Raw genomic sequence first — 23,606 nt, forward strand, 5'->3', positions numbered from 1 at the left:
TTTGGAGACTGTCCGAGTCACGCAAGGTCTCGATCACGATGGTCGTTCCAGGCCTGTACCCCTGAGTGTTCACAGCAGGCGGTGGCAGGGTGAACAAGCGTCCACGACCACAAACCGCGCAGGTTCCCGCAACACAGGTCCCCAACGGGGGAGAGCTGACCGATGACCATGTAACGTCGCAGCTGGAAAAACAAGCTTTCGGCAAATGCATAATGTCTCATGGCATGTCTCACGGCCACCAGCCCCAACATCGACCTCGGTAAAGAGCCGTATTGGGATCGGGGGACCATGATGGACCGCGATCGATCGGCGGCAATCAAAGACAGGTGGGACTGGCGGGTCTCGGAGGAATGGAATTGCTAGGACGTCGTGTGTTTGTGTTGGGAGTTTCGCTAGGGAATCGCGTACCGAGTATGGTTCCATTGCCATTGTTTCACCCGCGTGGCTAATGGGGCATTCCGGGACGCCGCCCGTAAGAGGGAGTTGATCGTGCTGTGTCGATGCGTCCCCGTATTGGTCGTTGCACAGTTATTTGGGGGTTATCGACGGTGATAAGGGAGGAGATGTTAGGTCCGGGCCGGGAAACTCTGGGGAACGGGACGAATATTAAGGGGGGCGCGGGAGATGGCAGTGGTTGGTTTGTATATTGGATGAAGAAGGGGCAAAAGCTTCGACGTACTGTGGTCTGTAAGGAAGACGGAGCCGCGCCCAAGCTAACACGCCTCCGACCAATAGCAACAGCAAGACACGAGCCTCGCGTTGATCTCACTCGTCTTATACCACCGTCCGACCAGTCCCCCGGGTATGAAGTGACTCTTGGCGACAATACCTAGGCGCGGCCCGTTCCCCGTGAATGATGTACATATAGTGTCTAGGGTACTTGCTGGTGTCTCTGGGTGGATCATCCACCACGCGAGCTCAGATTTGCTCGGCTATGAGCCTCGTCGGCCCTTTGCCAAACCCGGGTGTCTTGGATCCGGGGACGGTGGAGGAGTGCGGGCTGTCCCGTCTGGGCATGGGTTGCCGAAGTGGCCATTTTTTGCGGGATTATATCTATAGTGCCTGCATATTGTCTTATCTTTCGATGGACGCTTGATTACGAGCGCATTGTGTTTTGACCCCCTTTCCGATGTACATTATCGTATTCTCGGCTCGGGACTCACCCCTTGACCGATGGACGCCATGAGCCCAACTACGACGGAACCTGAGAGCCGACGGACATCGGAAGAGAGCCCCGTTAAAAATGAGGCAAAAATCAAGGATAATCGTGAGCTGGGAGGCCTCCGTGACGCGTATCGAGAACTCATTGCATCGCCGAGAGTCCTGAGAAAGTTGCACTCGGCCATCGTCGGATGCAGTGTGCAAATTTGGGCGATACTGGGCCGCTGCCAAGAAGCCCCGAGTCGGCGGATATCGGGGAATCGGCAGATGTTGGAAACGCAATCAAGGGCCGGGACGGACTGCCGGCTCAACGGGAGAACGGGGAGACGGCGCTGTATCACACACACCGGCGTCAGGGAAGGCCAGGGCAAGGAAAAAAACCGGAAGACAGTCTCTCTGCCTCACGCCCAGGGGTGCGCTTTGAACATCGTGAGGATCCCGGTGGAGCTGTTTCTGGAATTCTGGGCCTCCTGGGCGCCTCTTGGCGGCGTCGACGTTCTGGTCCCCGAGTCCTCATACCGAGTAAGCCAACACACCAGGACAACACCAGCTCACCGGTACACGCTATACTCAGAAGGTGTGGCAGCGTAAACAGACTTGGCGAATATGCAGCGCCAATCCACGAACGCGAAGAGCCTCCTGGCGTCGCCTGTTCTCGCCATTGTCATGCATAACCCTGCTGCAGGGCCACTCGACTGCTTTCCATTGCAAATAAACCTCCGAAGTCAGAAATTTGCTTCCCCTTTACCGCCGTTTGCGTCCGCGTGACTCTGCTGGGTTTTGAGCAGCTGGGTTCTTGCACCGCGCATTGCCGCGTCCAGCTCCGCCGGCCAATCATTTTGTACCGATTTCTGGCAATCACATGCGGAAGATGCCCTGGGCCAGCGCCGGCAAGGTCACGCTGGTGCCAAGTTACGTAAGGGTCCAGGCCCAGTGTCCGCCGACTGATGTCACTCCCTAACAACGAAGCAGCCTTTCGGCCGGTTGTTGAGAGTGCGAATCCTGTTCCGGGATGGGAAGGGACCGGGTCATGACGCTGTGAGATGCCCCCTTTCAATCAATCTGTGTCGCATCTTCACAGCTTCAGTTCTGAGGTCGGGCAATGCCGGAACATCCCTGATGCGCCGCGATTCACGGCCGCCTCGCTGACCTATGGCGGGAGGCTGTCGGCAACGAATATGGCACTGGGGTGAGATCGAGGTGGGGCAGGCGTAAGGTGGTGGGGTCCTTGCGTGAGGATCGGGAATGTTTATCTGGGCGTCTTCGTGCCTGGATGTGGTTGCCGTCTTCGGTTCCGATATTTCTTCGGAGCGGGAGTTGAATTGCTTGGTTGGCCTGGCGGTTCCCCCATATCTCTAACGTCCGGTTTTGGTGTGGTTTCAACCCTTTGAGGTAATTCGCGGGGAAGCCAGCTTCTAGATCAGTGGGCTTTTTCGGTTTAGCGGCGGTCAGAGCCTTGTCACTTGTTTGTGCGAGTTTTCAACACTGCGGGTCTCGCGGGGTAACAATCATCCTTCGAGAACAGGTCTTGACCCGGGAGAAGCAGGGCTGCCAAGGGCTGGGCAGCTCCAAGGCCCCGGATTGTCGAGGCGGTTGGAGTCACCATCTTGGCGCTGAAGCGAGAAGGAAAACCGTTCTGTGATGGTTTGGGACATTCTGTTCCAGTGGCGGGTTGACACAGCGGGAGCGCCATGCAGCCAGCGCCTCGGCCCAATCGCGAGAGCCGAGCTTGCATTGAGCCCCTTCAACGTCAGCCCTGTCCGTTTGGTCAACACGAAGAAACACAGTCCAACGCCAGCGAATGCTCCAAAATAGCAGGAAATTAGACAGCAACCTAGACGCCGACCACGCCGTACGAACTTGCAGGGTAAATTTGTCGCGGTAGGTCATGTGGCCTGCTAAGCCTCTTGTCGAGACCGATGTTCTCGTTCCCGATACCGTGGAGCGTGGAGGAGCCCCACTTCCGAATCGGGTCGCTGAAACCAACATCTCAGATTGTCCCTGCTTTCCCCGGCCGTCCACAAGATCAAGCAAATAGGATCGGTGGAAGGGGGGTGGAGGGATGGTTGGTGCACAGAATGGCCAGGCACAGCAATACCTCTCACCGTGAAAGAAGGGAGGCGGGATAGAGCTCAAGGGTCGGGATTGCAATTCCGTTGTGGTTGCCGAAAGGGACTTAGGACGGAAACAGCACCCTGCGTGCCTGCCAACGATGGGTTGGGGCGGAAGGTGCAGAGAACCAGAAGTGGCAAGATTTGACAAAAGAATTCAAAAGAATTCAACCATGATTAGCACTTTCCTGTGTCTGCCAGCCAAACACATCCAACGGAGCACCGATCATGATGCATCGTCGCAGCAAAACCACAACGCATACATGGGTATAGTTGCATTCAACTTGGCCCCAAGGCCGTGAAACTAGGCATCGTCGTCGACTTTCCCGAACTCGACAAGGGTGTGATCGACGAGTTCCGGAAACAATTCGTGCCCCAGCGGCCCAATCACCGCCAGCCCGAACGGTCATCCACTTGTACCCGGGCACAGTCCCGTCCTGGCGCACGTCAGTGCCGTGGAATGATATCGCCACTCGCCATTGGGCGTGGCTGGTCTCGAAGCCCCACGCCTTTATATAGTCTCACTCCTCGACCTCGGGTACGGCAGGAGTGTAAACGTTTTGATAACACCACTTCCCTACCCCCAAGCCTTGTGTCCCCTGTCTTTTCTAGCAGAAAGTGGATTTCCCGTAAATCCACATTGCCGAACTGGTGTCAACTCCCGGAGCCCCTGTTAACACACGCCCCTAAGCCACCCGAACTCAAGCACAGCGAAAAGCACTTAAGAACCATGAAGGACCCCGTCGTCAGAACCAATTCTCCCTACACCAATCCCTCCGTCAAAGGCCCCCGAAGTCAACTCCTCTCTAACAGACCCTCCGCCGCCGCCGCCAACAGTAAGTCGTCTTCCAAGACAATCTCTACTTAACCCTCCGGGTTATTGTTGAGGCCCCCGTTGCTAACCTTGGCTTCCCCTGTATAGTGCTCGTCAATACCGTTAACAAAACCGGACTCCATCCTGGTGGTATCATGTTAGTGCCGCGCCACCCTCCGTCTTCAAGAACACTGGGCAGTTCTAACGGAAAGCAATACAGACCCCAAAATGATCACACCGAGTTAGGTATGAATAGTCGGAGAGGGCCTGGGCCCGTCGACATCTTTGATCCCCATGTCGCCCAGATTCTAACCATATGACGCAGAGGAGGAGCTCCACGAGAAAGCCCACATCGACTATACACGAGTCGCAATCGTGAGTTCTCTCTCGTCTCCACCCCCCGAGCTATTCCCCATCTGATATCATTCTTCCTCCAGATCCCCAACCCCTCAGTTGCCGCCCTCTACGAGGATGCCCTCGTGTACGAGACCGGCACCGCCGTCGCCTCAAGTGGCGCCCTCACTGCCTACTCCGGCAAGAAGACTGGCCGCTCTCCGCTGGACAAGCGCATCGTGAAAGAGCCAACATCAGAAAACGAAATCTGGTATGTTTTTGTCTTACTTTACTGTTTATCTCAGCCATTGCGATGAATGAATAGGATGCTGACGATATTCCAATAGGTGGGGACCTGTCAACAAGCCCATGGATCCTGAGGTAAGGGCGGCTTATTTTTGTCGTTTCCTTTACCCCTTGCACGCCAATCCGGCAGCCCGATTCTAGCCGTTGCTGGTTCCGCGGCTGTTTGGTCACGAGGGCAACGAGCGTGATCTCGCTCCCCAGCCGCACCTGAAAAGTTGCATCGAAACCGAGGGCCAATCGCTCGGTAACGCCACTGCACTTGGCATTTGACACTGCGCACGAGCATTCGGGCGGCCGGATGTTGCGATAGTTCGCCGAGGCACTGGGCGTCGACATCATCGTGATGACGTCCTTTTGCCGCAAACTGCCCACCCCTGTCAATTTGTCGTCATACATTCGCTGCAGACCCATGACTTCAACACCCCGGTAACCGATCGCCGGTGTCCCGCTTCGCCCCACAGAGCCCCAAATCACGTGGACCCCTGATCATGACCACAATGCTGACCACACGTGCTGCGTATAGGTATGGAAGATCAACCGTGAGCGCGCTGTCGACTACCTCAACACTCGGAATCGCATCTACGTTGTTGACGGCTATGCTGGGTGGGACGAGAAGTACCGCATCAAGGTGCGCGTTGTTTGCGCACGCGCCTACCACGCCCTCTTCATGCGCAACATGCTCATCCGGCCGCCGCGCGAGGAGCTCGAGCACTTCCACCCGGACTACACAATTTACAACGCCGGGCGCTTCCCCGCCAACCGTTACACCGAGGGCATGACTTCCGGCACGTCAGTTGCCATCAACTTCGCCGAGAAGGAGATGGTTATCTTGGGCACCGAGTACGCCGGTGAGATGAAGAAGGGCATTTTCACCGTCATGTTCTACGAGGGCCCTATCAAGCACAACATCTTGACACTGCACTCCTCCGCCAATGAGGGCAAGAACGGCGACGTTACCCTGTTCTTCGGGTTGTCCGGAACCGGCAAGACGACACTGTCGGCCGACCCCAACCGCGCGCTTATCGGCGACGACGAACACTGCTGGAGTGACCGTGGTGTGTTCAACATTGAGGGAGGATGCTACGCCAAGACGATCGGCCTCTCGGCCGAGAAGGAACCGGATATCTTTGGCGCCATCCGCTTCGGCTCGGTGCTCGAGAACGTCGTCTTCGACCAGGACACCCGCGTCGTCGACTACGACGATTCGACTTTGACGGAGAACACCCGTTGCGCCTACCCGATCGAGTACATCAGCAACGCCAAGATTCCGTGCTTGTCGAACAACCACCCTTCCAACATCATCCTCCTCACTTGCGACGCTAGGGGCGTCCTGCCGCCCATCTCGAAGCTCAACAGCGCCCAGACCATGTTCCACTTCATCAGCGGCTACACCTCCAAGATGGCCGGCACCGAGGACGGCGTGCTCGAGCCCCAGGCGACCTTCTCGTCGTGCTTCGCGCAGCCTTTCCTCGCCCTCCACCCCATGCGCTACGCCAAGATGCTGGCTGACAAGATTGAGTCGCACAACGCCAACGCCTGGCTGCTCAACACCGGCTGGGTCGGTGCCGGCTTCGCCCAGGGCGGCAAGCGCTGCCCGCTCAAGTACACGCGCGCCATCCTCGACGCCATCCACAGCGGCGAGCTCGCCAAGGTGGAGTACGAGAACTACGATGTTTTCAACCTCCAAGTGCCCACATCCTGCCCCGGCGTGCCGGCGGAGCTTCTCAACCCCAAGAAGGCATGGACTGCGGGTGATGATAGCTTCAATGCTGAGGTTACCAAGCTGGGCTCCCTGTTCTTGGAGAACTTCAAGAAGTACGAGAGCGAGGCAACTGAAGATGTTGTCAAGGCTGGGCCGGTCGTTTAAGCCGTGCCTTGATCGTTTTTCCTTTTCCAGTTTAGATTTGGCAGCATTTGGGTAATGGCGCTTTGGGTTGGGTTTCCTCATCCGTTCACTCCTCTTGGAAGTGGCTAGGATATACTCGGTTTCGAGGTTCTATTGGGTTGTTAATGGATGACACTGCTATGCGGCGAGGGGACCATGATTTCCTCGTCGGGAGACGATATTCTAGGTTGGGAAAGAGGGAAAAGTATTTCTACATTTACGTAGTTGACAGACACTGTCTGAATTGATTCAAGTTGTTCAAGAACTGTGCATATATCGCGATGCGAAACAATGGACTTTCGAAGTGGCTGTATCAGAAACAACTGTCCATGGTTGACCTCCAAATTCTAGGCGGAGGTTGGTAATACTGAAGAAGCAAGAAACCAGTATCAGTAGGTGCTAAGCGTTCCTTTGCCATTGCTACTTTCCATCCTGGCCAACTTGAGAAGCTGCTATCTGCGGCGGGGTGACGGCCGTCCAGAAGTCGGCATCTTCGTCGACCTTTCCTCAAACACAACATAAACATTGCAGTGGGCCGATCCCACACTCTCTCACACTTTCCAAAACCTACCTATATAACCCACGGTTCTGATGGGCGCCGTTTGGAACAGGACCTGACCTGGACATCGCCTGCGCGACCTGCACCGACCTTCTTCTCTTCGTTACCCTTTCCGCATCATCTAGGTTTATCATCATACTAATAATCACCAAACCACAAAATTGCCATCACGGGCATTTGTAAACATAGCACCGAGAATACAACTCACTATCGGTGCGTGTGTTCACTCCTTAGCGGTGCTCGGCAAGACCGCCCACCTGAAGCAGCTCACCGATCACGATCAACCATCATACCTACCACCATCAAAACAAAACAAACAACAACCACCCCCAATGGATACCACCACGCCACACAACGACCCCTCCCCCCCGAAACCACTCCACCAACCCGCCCCAATGGAGGAGGAGGAAACCACACTACCCCCCCGACCGCCCCAACCCAGCCCCTCAGAACCCAGCAGCACCCCGGGAGCCAACACCCCCCCCGAACCCAGCAGCCCCTCCGCACCCAACACCCCCCCCCCCGACATGGCCAACGCGCAGTAGTACTCCGACTCGGACTCGGACTGGGACCTGGACAACGCCGCCAACACCAAGCCCCGCCCCCCGCCACCGCCGCCCCCGCCCCCCGAGCCCGTGCACTGGATCTTACGCCTCATCCGCACGCCCTTCCTGCTCAAGCTGCCGTGCATCTTCGCGCTGACGGTGCTGATCCAGTGCGCCACGCACACGGTGCCGGCGGCGCTGCTGGGCGCGCTGGCGCGGTGTATGGTGGTGACTTTTGGCGTGCAGGCGGTCCTGGGGGTGGTGTCGGTGCTGTGGCGGAGGGAGTGGTTGTATGATTTGGCGGGGGCAGGGAATTTTTTGGTGGTGGTGGCGTTGAGTTTGGGGGGGGTTGCTGGGGAGGGGGGTGGTGAGTGGGGGGTGAGGAGGGTGCTGGGGGGGATTGCGAGGGCGGTGGTGAGGAGGGATGGGGAGGTTTGGAGGGAGATGGGGGTGGATTGGAGGCAGGGGTGGGTGAGTGCTGTGGTGTGTGTTTGGGCGGTAAGGGGTAAGTTTGGGTTTTCTTTTTTCTTGGCCCCTTCCCTTCCCCTTTCCCTTTTGTGGTTCGTTCAGTCGTTATGGCCATGGCGTACATTACCGTGGATGGCAAGGAGGAGTGTGACTGACGTGTTGGTTCTCTTCTAGTGGGCCTCTTCACCTTCATCCGGTCCCTCTGCCGCGGGGGTGACTCGCGTTTCGATGCCGTTCGCAATAATCCTCGGAAGTTCTTCCTCCGCTTCATGTTGCAGGGCGTGTAGGTGACGTTTTGTACGCTCCCTATCGTCGCGCTGAACACGGTCCCGAGCAACGGGTTTACCGGCGAGGGTTGGCGCACGCCGAATATCGTCTCCTTCGTTACGGGGCTCTGCCGGTGGGGATGGTTCTGGCTCGGCTTGTGGTCTGTTTTCAGGGGCCTCATGATCGAGTGTATGGCAGACTGGCAGTTGTCCAAGTGGCGCTGGGACAGGTACCGGGGGAAGCACAACGAGGTGTTTTGCGGGACGAACCTTTGGGACAGGAGGTGAGTGCTACCTACCGTCTTGTAATAACAAGGTTTCTTTGGGAGTTGATACTGACATGGGTGGTAGCCGGCACCCCAACTACTACGGTGAGTGTCTGATATGGCTTGGAATTACCATGTCTTGCTCTTCCGTCGTCATCTCGACGGCTGCTCGGAGAGCGCTCGGGATGGGGTGGTTCGCCGTTGTGGTATGGTGCGGCATCACGCCGTACTTTGTCTACAAGATGCTGCGGAACTTCAGCATCGTACTCATCGAGGAGAAGTACGACAGGCTGTACATGTGGCGGAAGGATTACCGGCTCTGGAGGAGGTCGCGGTCGTTCAGGCTCTGGCTCGACGGATCCGGTATCATCTGGGGATACATCTGAAGGAGAAGGCTTAGTTGAGCATTGCTGTAATATAGCGTAAGTCACAGGGGTTCCTACAGCGGAAAATATGAAGGTGGGCAAAGGTCGGCAGCGAGCAGGAAACCGTAATTACATGCCTTGTTCTGTTTCTTGGCTTTCTTTTTTGTGTGAGTTGCGTTTGAGTAGAATGGGCGTGACGCGCTGTTGTTTCCCTACGGGTATGGCTTGCTAGAGACAAGTATCAACCATCATGTATTGCCACGCGTGGGTGCTGATGCTGAGCTTGTACTCTATCAGCCAGTCGACAACTTCATCCTGGCCCACTAAGTATCGCACTCAATAATGCGGTAAAGCCCCCTGAATTTACGGCCCCAGCAGGATCTGCCCCCTGATGCTTTGGCCAGCATTTCTGAAGTGATGTGAGAGTGTGGAACACATCCCATACTATGTGGCTGTTGGCGTGTGCGGGCCTCGATAGTTCACACTAGCACCTACAACTCGGCCGATCCACGGTCACCTACCGATGTCAGACTGGAAACAGACTAAGAATGCAGTGACCATAGTTGTTCGCACCAGACAACCTGTGTTGACTGGAGGGAGCTAGCGCCGTAGCAGTCAATTTACTGACTTTGCGTGCTGACGTCGTAGCTTTATCCCCCCTGCAAACGCAGACTCAGACTCAGCCGCTTTCTTTCCTCCTGTTGTGACCTGGTTGTGGGTATGTTTGCCACACCTCCTTCAGTCCAATGTCTACGACGTCCCACGAGCCGGCCCGCCATTGGACCAGACGGGAGCGGTACCCGACGACGACGGACTCCTCCACCGGTACCACCAATTCACGGACGCATTCAGCGCCCCCGCCTCATCGGCCGTGCTCTTAACACTGTGCCAATACCCCTTGGGGATCACCAGCACGTCGCCGGGGCCCACCACCGCCTCGAGCAGTAGCTGGGAGGCGTGAGGACCCCAGACCGCGTCCCGCCAAGCCTGCCGCTCGGCGCGCTCCATCATCTCGGCGGCCCGGATGTGGGGGCTGGCGCCCTGTTTCCCGAGGGCGGCCATCACGCTCTTGAAGAGGCGGAGGCCTGGCGCTGGGGGGAGGAGGCGGACGGTTTTGAAACCGCGCAGTTGGCAGAAGAGGTTGTCGTTGGGGTCGCGGTGCCAGGGCGTGAAGGTTGGTTCTAGGCCCAGCCAGAGGCTGCTGCTGTAGATGTCGGCTGTGAGGGGGGTTTCGGCAGTGGCGGGGGCTGTGAGGACCTCGGGCGTGGGGACATCGAGCTGGAGGGCCTCGGGCAGGTCTGAGAGGGATGCCTGGGCGATGTAAAGCCGGGATATGGGGGTTATTGGTGGCTCCAGTGCGTTGTACTGCACGGCTGCGTCGAGGAGAGCCAAGGGCGCATCGAAGCGGGTAAACCCTGATGACGCATTGTCTAGCCCTGCGATGCCGTGACGCAACAACAGATCCCGGGTGGTGGGGTTCTCGAGGCTGTATGTGCGCTCCAACCAGGTTTTGAACGCCCCTACGTCGTCATCGACAACGCTTGGATTGTCTCCTTCGCTGCGAATAAATTCATAGGGGACATTGCAGGTAGAGTATTGCTTGAAATATTGGGATAATATGTCCCCTCTCGGTTGGACATCATCCTTGAACCATTTTTGTATTGCTGGAAGGTAAATTGAGAGCTTGATAGGTTCGTTAGATCCTACAAGCGCATCCCCCACAATCTGTCGCCGAAAGAGAACAGGCTTTATCTGTTTCTCGGTAGCCGCGACAATGCGCCGGAATTGGTTGATAGCTACGCGGTCATCGATCTCCTCAACTGTGTCATAAGTTGGTGGTTGGGGTGTTGCGACTTTTGCGATGTGCCGTTTGGCAAGCAGCGGCCGAATGGGTGGTGGCGCATATGAACAGAGTTTGAGTGGCCGCATTTGGAAGATGTTCCATAGGTACCGAATTGGTAAATTTCCAGGTCGTGGAGGAGGGAAGGCATCGACGTGCTGGAGCTGAATCGCACAAACGCGATAACACGTGAGGTTCACGTTGCAATTGGCTCGATCGTCATGCACCCCATCGAGCTCAGCTTGCCGCCTGGCTTGACTCGGGCCTGCCGACCAAAAGTCCGGTCGAGGTGGGATTTCTTGGTGAGGGAGGTGCACAGACCCGTGGGCCCAGCCAGCCCACCAGCCAGCAGAAATGAGGCAGGGGCCTGAACCAAGTGGGCAGCCAGCTCAGTGTCACGGAACACCAACCACATCAAAATATCATCCAAATATTAACCTGCTCGAAATTGACCAGCACCACCACACCGGTGCCACATCAACTTTTTATAATTTTCCGCTTGATCATGACAGCATCATAGGACGATCAAGCTGCCAACGCGACGGCCGAGCAAAGGGGATTGCGCACCAAACCCGAACCGAGCCCCTCTCTTCGCCGAACCCCCCCCTTCAGTATCCGGCCTCTGCGCGACAGGTTCCGGATAGTCCGCGCCCACTGTGCTCGCCGCCGGTTGAGATTCGAAAAATTGTATACGCGCACAAGAGACCCTATTGTATGGTCACCGGACAAGGCAGCCCTCGCCATGTCGACCTCTTCCGGAACCCCAGAATCATGGATTTCTTCCTTTTGCTCCCTGCTCGGCCACGAGTATTTCGCCGAAGTCTCAGAGGAGTTTATCGAGGATGACTTCAACCTTACCGGCCTACAAAATCAGGTCGCCATGTACAAGGAAGCGCTCGAGGTACTGTCTGCCCCTGTTTCGCGTCGTGCTCTCTGCCTTCCTTGGTTGAGATACTAACCTTGCCGCTTCGCCTAGATGATCCTTGATGTCGAGCCAGAAGACGACGAGGACGATGAAGAGGAGGAAGAGGAGGACGAGGAGGATGTTTCGGGAGACGCGCGGGATGGGATGGGTGGACGAGAGAGAAGGCACCATAGCCGTGTCGCTAGCGACCTCTCCGTGATAGAGTCCTCCGCCGAGATGCTCTACGGATTAATCCACCAGCGCTTCATCTGCTCGAGGGCCGGCATCCAACAAATGTCGGAGAAGTACGAGCTGGGCCACTTCGGGGTCTGCCCACGCACGAACTGCAACCAAACCAGGACTCTCCCCGTCGGCCTCTCCGACATACCCGGCGAAGACACCGTCAAGCTCTTCTGCCCTTCGTGCCTCGACGTCTACGTCCCACCCAACAGCCGCTTCCAGACCGTCGACGGCGCCTTCTTCGGCCGCACCTTCGGCGCCCTCTTCCTCCTCACCTTCCCCGACTACGACCTCTCGCGGTCCGGCGCCGAGACCGCCGCCAACCTGGGCCGGTCGGCCGACGAGCACGGCATGGTCAACGGCATGTACGCGCGCAACATCGCGCCCGGCCTCGGGCGCGGCAAGATCTACGAGCCCAAGATCTACGGGTTCAGGGTATCCGAGGTGGCGCGCTCCGGCCCGCGCATGCAGTGGCTGCGCGAGAAGCCCGACGACGTGTCGCTGCTGGACGAGGCGCGCAACTTCGCCGAGGAGCACGGGGCCGACTCGGACGACGACGACGAGAGCATGATGAACAGCGGGAGGCCCACGGCCAGGCGGCGGCCCGCGGTTAACCCGGCGCTGCGGCAACGGCAGGGGCAGAACGGGAGTCCGATGCGGGTGGATGCTAACGGCGCAGAGTCAGAGCTCTAAGAGGCCGACTTGCGCGAGTCTTCCCCGCGACTAGTAGCGCTGTGACGGGCAGCCTTCTTGTTCTTCATACGGACTCAAAGCGCTGGGAGGGGTGGCTTTCCCAGTCTCCCCTCTCGTCCATGCCAGCTTAGCATTGTCGGCGTTCGCACTCTTTGCCCTGGGGCTTCTCTGGGATTGGGACACGGGATGGCGTTGCCAGCGGGCCGGGTCGGATTGTGCATAGGAGAGACATGACGGGGAGACATGATGGAATGATGATGGGATGGATGGGTACGCGACCTGGCGGTGTCTCATTTGTGCGTTGGTGGTGTAAGGAGGGGACTGGGACAAGGGGGGCCAGGCCAGGGGGAAGGTGGTTAGGTGGCTGGGTGAGGCTCGGGAGTCGATAGACTGGAATGGAACTATGATAATTCCCAAATTACCTACCTACACAGTACAAGCGCAAGGTACATTACATACATTGGACGAAAGCCACGTGAATGGTTGCGACATGTTCCCGGGTTAGGTGAACACTGCATGGTAAGCTGCAGCCGGCACATGAAGCAGGGGTCTTTGAAAAGGAAGTCCTGCAGTCAAGTCCTGGGTCATCCTGCGGCTATCCTGCAGAGGAGCCTTTGTATTTTGTAATGACATTGCATGGTGGCTTACTGTATGTATGTATCTTCACAACAAATAGGCCAAACCATGCGCTGAAGGTCCTTTTCAGCTGTTAGCTCCTTTTTCAGCGTGTTTTTGGCTGATTGGTTAACGTTATTTTGTCTCTTGTTCTGGGTTTTGTTTCTTTCCTCTTCCCTTACCCAGTTAGGGCCCATCACTTCTTTTTTCACAATGTGTCATGCAGGGCTGGGGAGGGCGCTGTCCTGACTCTGGACACGGACGGCGGCAGGGTTTTCTTCACCCCCACAAAGTGGGTGCTTCGCGTGGTCTGGAACGGCTCCTACGGTAAAACTCAGGAGAAAATGAGAGTGGGCACTGATGCGTGGTTGGCTCGTTACGAATCCTGATTGATCGGGTTTTCCGAAGGGTCCGCCGGCCAAAATTGCTCCTTCCATTCTCAGCAGTCGGTTCGTTGAATCTCGAGGCGCCATCAATTGTTAAACATCGACGAGGACTTGGACTTGCGGTCAAGGTTTCACAACCTGCCACACCGTTCATGACGTTGCGCCACTAAGGTTTGTGGCTAGAGACGTGGCTTGAAAACCAATTAGTGCTTCTTATTGGCTGAAGCTGCCTCCCTCGCTGTGTAAGTCGGGACGTTGTTTTACGCTCCCTGGATCCCCACTTTCCCATTTCGGTTCGAATCTGCGGGGCGCTGCCTGAGCCTGCCCCACCTTTGCAATCTCCATGTTAGGGCCGCGCTTTCACAGCTGCTGCCGCGTCGCCTCGAAGCAATTGTTTCTTCCAAGTGCTTCTCACCGTCCATCCAACAGCGGCTCTGCCCGGAATGTCTCAGAAGTCTTGGGGCAGGGAATTTCCTGCAAGGCATACCGCATTCAGAGCACATCACTTACGCTAAAGCCAATGACATGGCTCTACTGTCTCTCAAATGGGACATTTTCAGACCAAACAAACGCAGAAATGTGGATGCCGATTGCCGTCCCCCAACACTTCAGACGCCGCCGCCCTTGCCGCATCCACCATGCAGGCTCGTTCCGCCCCGGGTTCCGTCACATCGGCTGGGATGCCAGACATGCCGTCGCCGGTCCAATGAGATTCTCCCCCACACGCCGGATGAGTCGAAGTTGAGCTTTCCCATTTTCCGATGTTCTGGCGCTCCCCGGGCCCACACGCCCTTCCGCTCTCAGTGGCTTCCTCAACACGCCCTTGCGGTTTTCTTTTGAGGGGGCGAGGGAGGGGGCAAACCAACAAGATCGTGCCGGCAAGACCACCCATGGCTGGGCACCTCTGGATGCCACTGACAAAACCGACCCGATCTGCAAAAACCGGCTTGGCTCCGATGCGTACTTGTAGGACTCGTTGTTACCCTCCCGGGCCCCAGAAATTCTGGACGAGGCCATCTCGGGATCGCGCCCCAATTTGGTGGGTCCCCTAGAACACTCGAACGCGCAGAGAACCTTGTTAGTGCCGTCGGATCACGAGCCGCAACTCGGAGCAAGCAAGGTTGATTATGTGGGATTGGTAATGTTTGGGACCTGCCAAGCCGTCTGTCTCTCCGTCTTTTTTTCAAGCCCCATCCTCATCCCCCGCCGATACAAAGGCTCGGGGTCCCTGCTTCTTGCTCCTTTCCTTCCGTCTAAGAGCCCCCGCAGCCAACCGACGACGCTCGGAGTTTGGAGGAGAGGTTCCCTCTTCGTCCACCCTCCACACAGCGCGCCTTTCTTTCTCTACCTTGTTGCTATCATCCGACAGGCAAGCCTTACCGTCTGTTGTATATTTTAATAAGTCTTTACGTTCCTTATCCGTATAAGACTTCTTCAGTTCGTGGCGAGAGCTCCGTCAGGTCTTGTGTTGCTTACCGCCTAAGAACACCTGGGAAACAACACAACGAGCGCCCCGAGGACCCCATCATGGACACGAGTTCGGAGAAGGCGGGCGCCGAGCCTAAGGCGAGGCCAATCAGCAGCATGTTTCAGTCGCGGCCGTCCACCTCATCCACGGCTCAACACCCCGAGGATATGATCGAGGAGGTTCGTCGCAACAACCCCAATGGAACCACGCGGGCGACAGGCATCTCCGTCAAACAGGCCGAGGCCGACTTTGCCGACCTACAGCGCGAGCTTTCCCACATGTCTCGTGCTAGCCAGAGGCGCGACAATGGAGCCAACGAAAAGGGGCCGTCGGAGGTTTCGTCAGAGGAAACGTTCGAGCAGTTCGACTTGGAGGCTGTCCTACGTGGTGATCTAGACGCCGAGAGGGCAGCCGGGATCCGACCGAAGCATATCGGAGTGTACTGGGATGGTCTGACAGTCAAGGGCATGGGCGGCCAGACAAACTATGTCAAGACCTTCCCTGATGCGTTCATCGACTTTTTCGACTACATCACCCCCGTCAAACGAATGCTCGGTTTCGGCAAGAAAGGGGTCGAAGCCACCCTCCTGAACGAGTTCAAGGGTGTGTGCAAAGCGGGCGAGATGGTCCTCGTCTTGGGAAAGCCTGGGTCTGGCTGCACCACGTTCCTCAAGACCATTGCGAACCAGCGGCACGGCTACACGGGCGTGACGGGCGAGGTGCTGTACGGGCCATTTACCGACAAGGAGTTCATTCAATACCGCGGAGAGGCTCTGTACAATGAGGAGGATGATGTCCACCACCCGACGCTCACCGTCGAGCAGACCCTTGGCTTTGCGCTTGACGTCAAGATTCCGGGCAAGCTACCCGCCGGTATCAACAGACAACAGTTCAAAGAGAAGGTGGTCACGATGCTCCTGAAGATGTTCAACATCGAGCACACGCGCAATACCATCGTCGGCAATCCATTTGTGCGTGGCGTTTCTGGCGGCGAGAGGAAGCGAGTATCGATCGCCGAGATGCTGGTCAGCAATGCATGCATCCTCTCTTGGGACAACAGCACCCGTGGTCTCGATGCCTCGACCGCCCTCGATTTCGCCAAGTCTCTCCGGGTCCAGACAGACCTGTACAAGACGAGCACCTTCGTCTCGCTGTACCAGGCTTCCGAGAACATTTATAATCTGTTCGACAAGGTCATGGTCATCGATGAAGGCAGGCAGGTGTACTTTGGTCCGGCTTCTGAAGCCCGAGCTTATTTCGAAGGGCTCGGCTTCCTTCCCCGGCCCCGTCAAACCACCCCGGATTATGTCACTGGATGCACGGATGCTTATGAACGCGAGTACCAGGAAGGCAGGTCCGCAGAGAACGCCCCTAACAGCCCCGAGTCACTGGAGGCAGCCTTCAGGGAATCCAAGTTTGCCAAGAACCTGGACGAAGAGATGTCCCAGTACAAGAAGGGCCTGTCCGAGGAAACCGACAAGTACGACGATTTCCGCGTCGCTGTTCGAGAGCAGAAGCGCCGTGGCGCCTCAAAGAAGTCAGCCTACTCAGTCGCATTCCATCAACAGGTCTGGGCATTGATGAAACGCCAGTTCTTACTCAAGAAGCAGGATGTCCTCGCTCTCATCCTCTCTTGGCTGAGGAACATTATTATCGCTATTGTCCTCGGTACCTTGTATCTCAATCTCGGCCACACGTCTGCCAGTGCCTTTTCCAAAGGCGGCCTTCTCTTTATCGCCTTGCTCCACAACGTCTTTAGTTCATTCTCCGAGCTGGCTGGCACGATGACGGGTCGCGCGGTCGTCAACAAGCATCGGGCATACGCGTTCCATCGGCCATCGGCGCTCTGGATTGCCCAAATCTTTGTCGACCAGATCTTCGCTGCCACACAGGTCATGGTATTTGCCATTATCGTCTACTTTATGACCAACCTGGCTCGGGACGCTGGCGCCTTTTTCACGTTTTATCTGCTGCTTCTTTCGGCCAACATGTCCATGACGCTCTTCTTCCGCATTCTGGGATGCATCAGCCCCGACTTCGATTATGCAGCGAAGTTCGCGACGGTCGGCATCACCTTGATGATCACGACAGCCGGTTATCTCATCCGTAAGTCTTCCGATCCTTGTTTGCTTTAGATGGCTGGTTGCTGACGGTTGATCAGAGTACCAATCTGAGAAGGTGTGGTTGCGATGGCTGTACTACATCAACGTTGTTGGTCTTTCCTTCAGTGCCTTGATGGAGAACGAGTTCTCCAGATCCACCATGACATGCACCGCCGAGTCGCTTATCCCGTCGGGCCCCGAGTATACCGACATCAACTACCAGGTGTGCACGCTCGCCGGCTCCAACCCCGGCACCCTCGAAATCTCCGGCAGCGATTACATCGAGAAGGGCTTTTCCTACAGCCCGGGGCTCCTGTGGCGTGACTGGGGTATTGTGGCGGCTATCATCGTCTTCTTCCTTGGTTTGAACGTCGTTGCGGGCGAGTTTGTTCGACATGGCATGGGCGGCAATCAGGCCAAGGTCTTCCAGAAGCCGAATGCGGAACGGAAGAAGCTCAACGACGAGTTGCTTCGCAAGAGGGAGGAGAAGCGTAAAGCCCGGGGGAACGAGTCGGACTCATCGGACCTCAACATCAAGTCGGAGAGCATCCTGACTTGGGAAGATCTCTGCTATGAAGTCCCTGTCCCCGGCGGTACCCGTCAACTACTCGACCACGTCTTTGGTTACGTCAAGCCCGGTCAGCTCACCGCCTTGATGGGTGCCTCCGGCGCGGGCAAGACCACGTTGCTCGACGTGCTTGCTGCTCGGAAGAACATTGGTGTCATCCGCGGAGACATCCTGGTGGACGGCGCCAAGCCGGGCAAGGAATTCCAGCGCGGTACCTCTTACGCCGAGCAGCTCGACGTCCACGATCCCACCCAGACCATCCGCGAGGCTCTCCGATTCTCCGCCGACCTACGCCAGCCGTACGAAACGTCTCGTGAAGAAAAGTACCGCTATGTCGAGGAGATCATTGCTCTTCTCGAAATGGAGACCTTTGCCGATGCGGTCATTGGTTCGCCCGAGGCTGGTCTGACGGTTGAGCAGCGAAAACGAGTCACCATTGGTGTGGAATTGGCGGCCAAACCGGAGCTTCTCCTCTTCCTCGATGAGCCGACGTCGGGTCTCGACAGCCAGAGCGCTTTCAACATCGTCCGCTTCTTGAAGAAGCTCGCTGCTGCGGGCCAGGCCATTCTGTGCACGATCCACCAGCCGAACGCTGCTCTTTTCGAGAACTTTGACCGCCTATTGCTGCTGAAGTCCGGTGGACGCTGCGTCTACTTTGGCGATATCGGCAAGGATGCCTACATTCTCAGAGACTACCTGAAGAGCCACGGCGCTGAGCCCAAGGCGACGGACAATGTGGCCGAGTTCATGCTCGAAGCCATCGGCGCTGGCAGTTCTCCTCGTATTGGAAATCGCGATTGGGCCGACATCTGGGCCGAGAGCCCCGAGCTCGCCAACATCAAGGACGAAATTTCGCAAATGAAGGAGCAACGCAAGGCCGTGGGCGCCCAGCGGAACCCTGACCTCGATAAGGAATACGCCTCGCCGTTTTGGCACCAGGTTCGGGTTGTGGTGCGCAGAGCCAACCTGGCCCACTGGCGGACGCCCAACTACCTGTTCACGCGCCTCTTTAACCACTTCGTCATCGCCCTGCTCACCGGTTTGACCTACCTCAATCTCGACAACTCGAGGCAGTCGCTCCAGTACAAGGTCTTCGTGATGTTCCAGGTCACAGTCCTGCCTGCCCTCATCATCTCGCAGATCGAGGTCATGTACCACGTCAAGCGCGCCCTGTTCTTCCGCGAGCAGTCGTCCAAGATGTACAGCTCCTTCGTTTTCTCGACCTCTCTCCTGGTAGCCGAGATGCCCTACAGCATCCTGTGCGCCGTCTCCTTCTTCCTGCCCCTCTACTACATGCCCGGCCTCCAGACCGAGGCCTCCCGCGCGGGCTACCAGTTCTTCATCATCCTCATCACCGAGATCTTCTCCGTCACCCTCGGCCAGGCGCTCTCGGCGCTCACGCCCTCGCTCTTCATCTCGTCGCAGTTCGACCCCTTCATCTTCGTCACCTTCTCCCTCTTCTGCGGCGTCACCATCCCCGCGCCCCAGATGCCCGCCGGCTACCGCACCTGGCTGTACGAGCTCAACCCCTTCACGCGTCTCATCAGCGGCATGGTGGTCACCGCCCTGCACGACGTCCCCGTGCAGTGCGCACCCGCCGAGCTCAACCGCTTCACCGCGCCCAACGACACCACCTGCGGCGAGTACATGCGGCCCTTCTTCGAGCGCGGGGGCCCGGGATACCTGGTCCGTAATGCTACCCGGGCGTGCGAGTACTGCGCGTTTAAGGTTGGTGATGAGTTTTATGGGCCGCTGGGCCTGAGCTTTGATCATCGGTGGAGGGATTTGGGGATTTATATTCTGTATATTCTGAGTAACTTGGTTATTCTGTTTGTTGCTGTAAGTTGCCTTCTCGTGGCGTCCTGGGGTTGTCGTCGTTGCTAACTTCTTTTACAGAGCCGATTCTTGAACTACAACAAGCGGTAAACTGGTGGGTTACTCACAGCGGCAGCGAGAATTCTTTTAGGTAGTATAGATCTCGTCTAGTTTTCGGTGGACGGCCACTGTCATTCCAGGGGTTGGACTACCGTCTTTTTGGCGTCTTTTGGGTGTGTCGCTTAGGGGCGTCAAAAAGTTTTGCATAGCAGTTGTTAGTACAGACAGCATACACCACGTAGCATAATAAATAGTTGCTTTTCACCAGATTTGAAGATTCCTTCTGCCAAGTGAGTTTCTACCTAAACGAGAACAGGAATGGAAGGGAAGCCACAGAGAACCATATGATATGATAATGAGTTTAACGTTCTAACATCACAGATATTCGCGGTTACACGAAGGTTTCAATTTATGAAAATCCTATACAAGATAACCTCTACTAGGTAAAACCGTAGGTACGTTTCTTCATCGTCCCTACATATACAGACAGTCTAGTAGCGACAAACTCTTTCAATCTTCTCTTCGTTTAACGTTACAGTCATCTTTGCTGCACATTCTCGCACCACGATACCCAGGTATCTAGATACTCACCCCCCCGACCCCCAAAGCTCACAACCGATACATCCGACGCATGGGGGGGTATTCCCCACCCCGCCTCCGTTTATCACCATAATAATCCCCCCCAGAATCACTATAGTGCCTCTCCTCATCCCGCAAATCCCTTCCACGACCACGATCCCCATAATACCCATCCCTCCGGCCAGAGGTCGAGCGCGGGCGAGGGCCAGCGGCGATGGGGACGTTCAGGGTCTGTATCCCGAGGTATTCTCCCCGGGTCTTGTACGTGCTTGTCCTGGTTGCCATGCTTATGCACAGCGCCCCACAGTCGAGGTAGTTGTTCTTCACAAGACTGAACAACGCTGAGGATCGGCTGGGGTTCGTCATGAGCAGCTTGAACGTGGGTCCTTGGCGGTATCCTCCCCTTCCTTCTCTACCGTCGCGGTCGCCGCACCAGAGCTCGTCCGCCAGCTTGCGCACGACCCCGGTGATTTGAGTCTGCCATCCGTAGTGGGCGGGCTCGTAGGAGGAGGCCCCGTCGATGATGCAGAAAACGGTGGTGTGGGGGTCGAGCTGGTGGACGAGTTTGATGAAGAGGTCGATGAGGCTCTTGAGGTGTGTCTGCTCGGCGATGGGGTTTGGGGGTTTGGGTTGGGATTGGGACTGGGACTGGGGGGTGGATTTGTAGTTGCCTGTTGTGTAGTCGTAGTCTGAGTCTGAATCGGAGTCGGAGTCGGAGTCGGAGTTTGAGTTTGAGTGGATGGTGGGGGCCTCGTTGCGGTGCTGCTTCTTGTCCTGATCAAGAGACGGTGTTTGGAGATGTTGGGGGATACCGGAGGTGGAGTAGGACCTAGTGTCGATATGGCTGTGCTGGAGGATTTCAGGCCACAGCGTGCTCGAATCCGCCAGAAACGAGAGATCGGGATGTCTCCCATAGCTCACGCGGCCTTTGGGGTCCCGCCTCGGGTTCCAGGGCAAGTCGCGGGCGATGAGCAGTTGGCTGATCAGGCTGCGCATCATCCCCACGGGGCCAGGGAGCAGACTGGGCGGCGACGTGTGGTCACCGCACGCAAAGAACAGCACGGCAGCGCCGGCCGGCTCCATCCCAGGATCCGGGGAGGCGGTGTTGGTGGTGAGCCCTGCCGCGACTGAGGCACAGAGCATCGTCATCGGTGAGGCCCTACCCTTCATTTGGCTCAGGCAGTCACCGTCCACCATCATGAACTCGGGTTCTGGCGAAGATATCCAAGTTTTCATCTCATCACTGTCCATGATGTGGTACGCGTTCCTCAGGGCCTTGGTTGAAAACTCGGACTGCATGCGCACCAGGCGATCCCTGTCCCTGTGGGAGGCCAGGTGCTCGTCATCCGTACCGATCACCTCTAAAAGGCTGTTCATTTCGACGTTGTAGAGACGCTCAATTGCCCGTTGGGGCTTTCTCGATTGCCTTCGGGCGCTTGGAAACTCGCGCCGGTGATGGTCGAGTAACTGGGCTGTTCGATTTGCGCGGTTCTCAAGGGTCAGGGGTCGATCCTCGAGCTCTCTCTTCCTTTTTGTTTCAGCGAAAAGCTGGAATAGTGTATTGGCCAATGTGAGAAACTCGCGGCGGTCCTGTTGTGCGGATATTAACTCGTCGACCTTGTTATACAGACGGCTAATTTCGGCACTCTTGGGCCTGATGATGTCAAGGATCAGCTGGATGTTGACTTCCAAGCCAGCCACTCGCTTGTATATCATCTCTACTCTCTCATTGCTAAGCATGACGGCGCAATCTTCGAGCTTGGAGACAGCGGCTGTGATTGGGGCGATCAAGTCTTCCACCTCTTTGACGGGGTCGCCGACCAGCTCCTTGGCCACCCCGGCAACTTTGTTTGTGGCTCGCTTCCAGCTTTTACGTTGGTCTACAAGATGTCAGTCATCTTTGCCGTTGGCACCTAAGTTCCCTTTTGATTTGCGGCACTGAACCATGACCGGCATGAGAAGGGTACTCCTGTGTAGGTACTCACCTGATGGGCCACTGGAGGCCCGGTTTCGTCGTAGGAGAATATCGAGGAGCGAAGGTATCGAATCAAAGAGTGCATTGTGAAGTTCTTCCACCCTTCTTGCGACCTCGGGCTTACCAGAGTGGATTCTGGCTAGGGTGTGGCCCTTTGCGATCATCTCTGGGATCTCGGAGAAGCAATTGAATATCCGTTTGCATGCGTCTGACCTTCTCTTAACGGCCTATCGGACGTCAGCCGTCAGCCAAACCATGAGCTTCCCCGTGTTGCTTAGGACACTCGTACGGTTTAAGTAGGGGGGCGACGTACGTGGAAGATCACCGTCAAGGCACTTTTCAACAGGCCCAGCCCGTTATCCGTAGGAATGGCCTCGAGCAGGGGGAGGATACGTTCGATGCAGTCTCCATTGCGCATACGGAACTTGCCCTTGCGCTCCCACTCCTTCTTAGCCCTGCTCATTTCATCCAGAACGCTGGCCCATGTGCAGGATTCTGAGTTGATTCCGATGGGGTCTTTGGATAAGTAGCTCTTGACAGCCACCTGGGTGTCTCTGGAGCGGATAGCGTCAGCGTTCTTCCAAGTTGTTGGCCGACAAATACCCGTCGACTTACTTCTGCCCACAGCCGAGAACGAGCTCGGAACGCTGGCTGTCGTATCGGAGGTTGGTGGTGACCATCTCGGTCGAAAAGGCGGCTCCATGGGTCTTGCGCCAGTCTTGGAAAAGTTCGATGTGTGTATGATTGCTAAGGTTCTCGACCAGGGTCTGCGGAAGGTTTCGTTCCAGCTCCATGGTAGCTATGGCGCTGGCCGCGAGCCTTGTTCCGTTAAGGGAATAGATGGGTTTGTGGGAGGGAGACCCGGGCACGTCAGGAACCGCGGGGGGCGTACTCATTGCTTCGGCTCAGGGGCCCAGGGGGGCTTTGGGGAGTCTACTGGGAAGATCCGATCACTTGCGGATCCGGGGCCCGAAACGGACGATAACAGGAGCGTGGGGGAATGTGAGATCCTGGGAGGACAGGAGGATGAAGAAAGCTGGAGCTGCAAGCCATCCTTTAGGTAACCAATTACATACCTTGATATGCGCACACTGAATGCATGCTGACCCGAATCAAGGCCGGGAGCACGGGGGAAGACATAAAGAAATGGGAACTGCACGACGAGCCGATCACCGCTTCTACCCCCTGGCCTCGGCTTTTGCTTTCTGCACAGTGGCAACTTCGTATCCATATGCTCTCTTCCGACGTTGACCAACGTAAGTGTATATCAGCTAAAAGGCAA

General features: G+C 56.7%; 6 protein-coding genes across 6 annotated transcripts; 4 read left to right on the plus strand and 2 right to left on the minus strand.

Annotated features, from left to right (window-relative positions):
* Positions 1–4,002: 4,002 nt before the first annotated feature.
* F5144DRAFT_551581 (phosphoenolpyruvate carboxykinase-domain-containing protein) lies at positions 4,003–6,592 on the plus strand (the record flags this gene model as incomplete). Its single annotated transcript, XM_066787698.1, has 7 exons — positions 4,003–4,108; positions 4,195–4,243; positions 4,307–4,332; positions 4,412–4,461; positions 4,524–4,690; positions 4,767–4,800; positions 5,249–6,592. 7 exons carry the CDS (start codon positions 4,003–4,005, stop codon positions 6,590–6,592), a joined length of 1,776 nt encoding a protein of 591 aa, XP_066638650.1.
* A 1,471-nt stretch (positions 6,593–8,063) lies between these two features.
* Positions 8,064–9,100, plus strand: F5144DRAFT_615765 (uncharacterized protein; the record flags this gene model as incomplete). The annotated part of the gene is made up of 4 exons (XM_066791815.1): positions 8,064–8,219; positions 8,357–8,465; positions 8,517–8,732; positions 8,800–9,100. The coding sequence occupies exons 1-4, from the start codon at positions 8,159–8,161 to the stop codon at positions 9,098–9,100; spliced, it is 687 nt and encodes a 228-aa protein (XP_066638651.1). The 5' UTR covers positions 8,064–8,158.
* A 265-nt stretch (positions 9,101–9,365) lies between these two features.
* Positions 9,366–11,209, minus strand: F5144DRAFT_382622 (uncharacterized protein). Its single transcript, XM_066784627.1, has one exon. The coding sequence runs from the start codon at positions 11,006–11,008 to the stop codon at positions 9,830–9,832; it is 1,179 nt and encodes a 392-aa protein (XP_066638652.1). The 5' UTR covers positions 11,009–11,209; the 3' UTR covers positions 9,366–9,829.
* Position 11,210: 1 nt separating this feature from the next.
* On the plus strand, positions 11,211–13,202 carry F5144DRAFT_540918 (casein kinase II regulatory subunit-domain-containing protein). The gene is made up of 2 exons (XM_066787151.1): positions 11,211–11,820; positions 11,896–13,202. The coding sequence occupies exons 1-2, from the start codon at positions 11,662–11,664 to the stop codon at positions 12,754–12,756; spliced, it is 1,020 nt and encodes a 339-aa protein (XP_066638653.1). The 5' UTR covers positions 11,211–11,661; the 3' UTR covers positions 12,757–13,202.
* A 1,827-nt stretch (positions 13,203–15,029) lies between these two features.
* Positions 15,030–19,849, plus strand: F5144DRAFT_382662 (ABC-2 type transporter-domain-containing protein). Its single transcript, XM_066784628.1, has 2 exons — positions 15,030–17,331; positions 17,387–19,849. The coding sequence occupies exons 1-2, from the start codon at positions 15,285–15,287 to the stop codon at positions 19,777–19,779; spliced, it is 4,440 nt and encodes a 1,479-aa protein (XP_066638654.1). The 5' UTR covers positions 15,030–15,284; the 3' UTR covers positions 19,780–19,849.
* Positions 19,850–20,379: 530 nt separating this feature from the next.
* Positions 20,380–23,118, minus strand: F5144DRAFT_606598 (uncharacterized protein; the record flags this gene model as incomplete). The annotated part of the gene is made up of 4 exons (XM_066791500.1): positions 20,380–22,229; positions 22,335–22,551; positions 22,638–22,878; positions 22,940–23,118. 4 exons carry the CDS (start codon positions 23,116–23,118, stop codon positions 20,380–20,382), a joined length of 2,487 nt encoding a protein of 828 aa, XP_066638655.1.
* Positions 23,119–23,606: the final 488 nt, after the last annotated feature.

This window comes from Chaetomium tenue (assembly GCF_020726465.1).
Source record: "Chaetomium tenue strain MPI-SDFR-AT-0079 chromosome Unknown F5144scaffold_7, whole genome shotgun sequence".
NCBI classification, from domain to species: Eukaryota; Fungi; Ascomycota; class Sordariomycetes; order Sordariales; family Chaetomiaceae; genus Chaetomium; species Chaetomium tenue.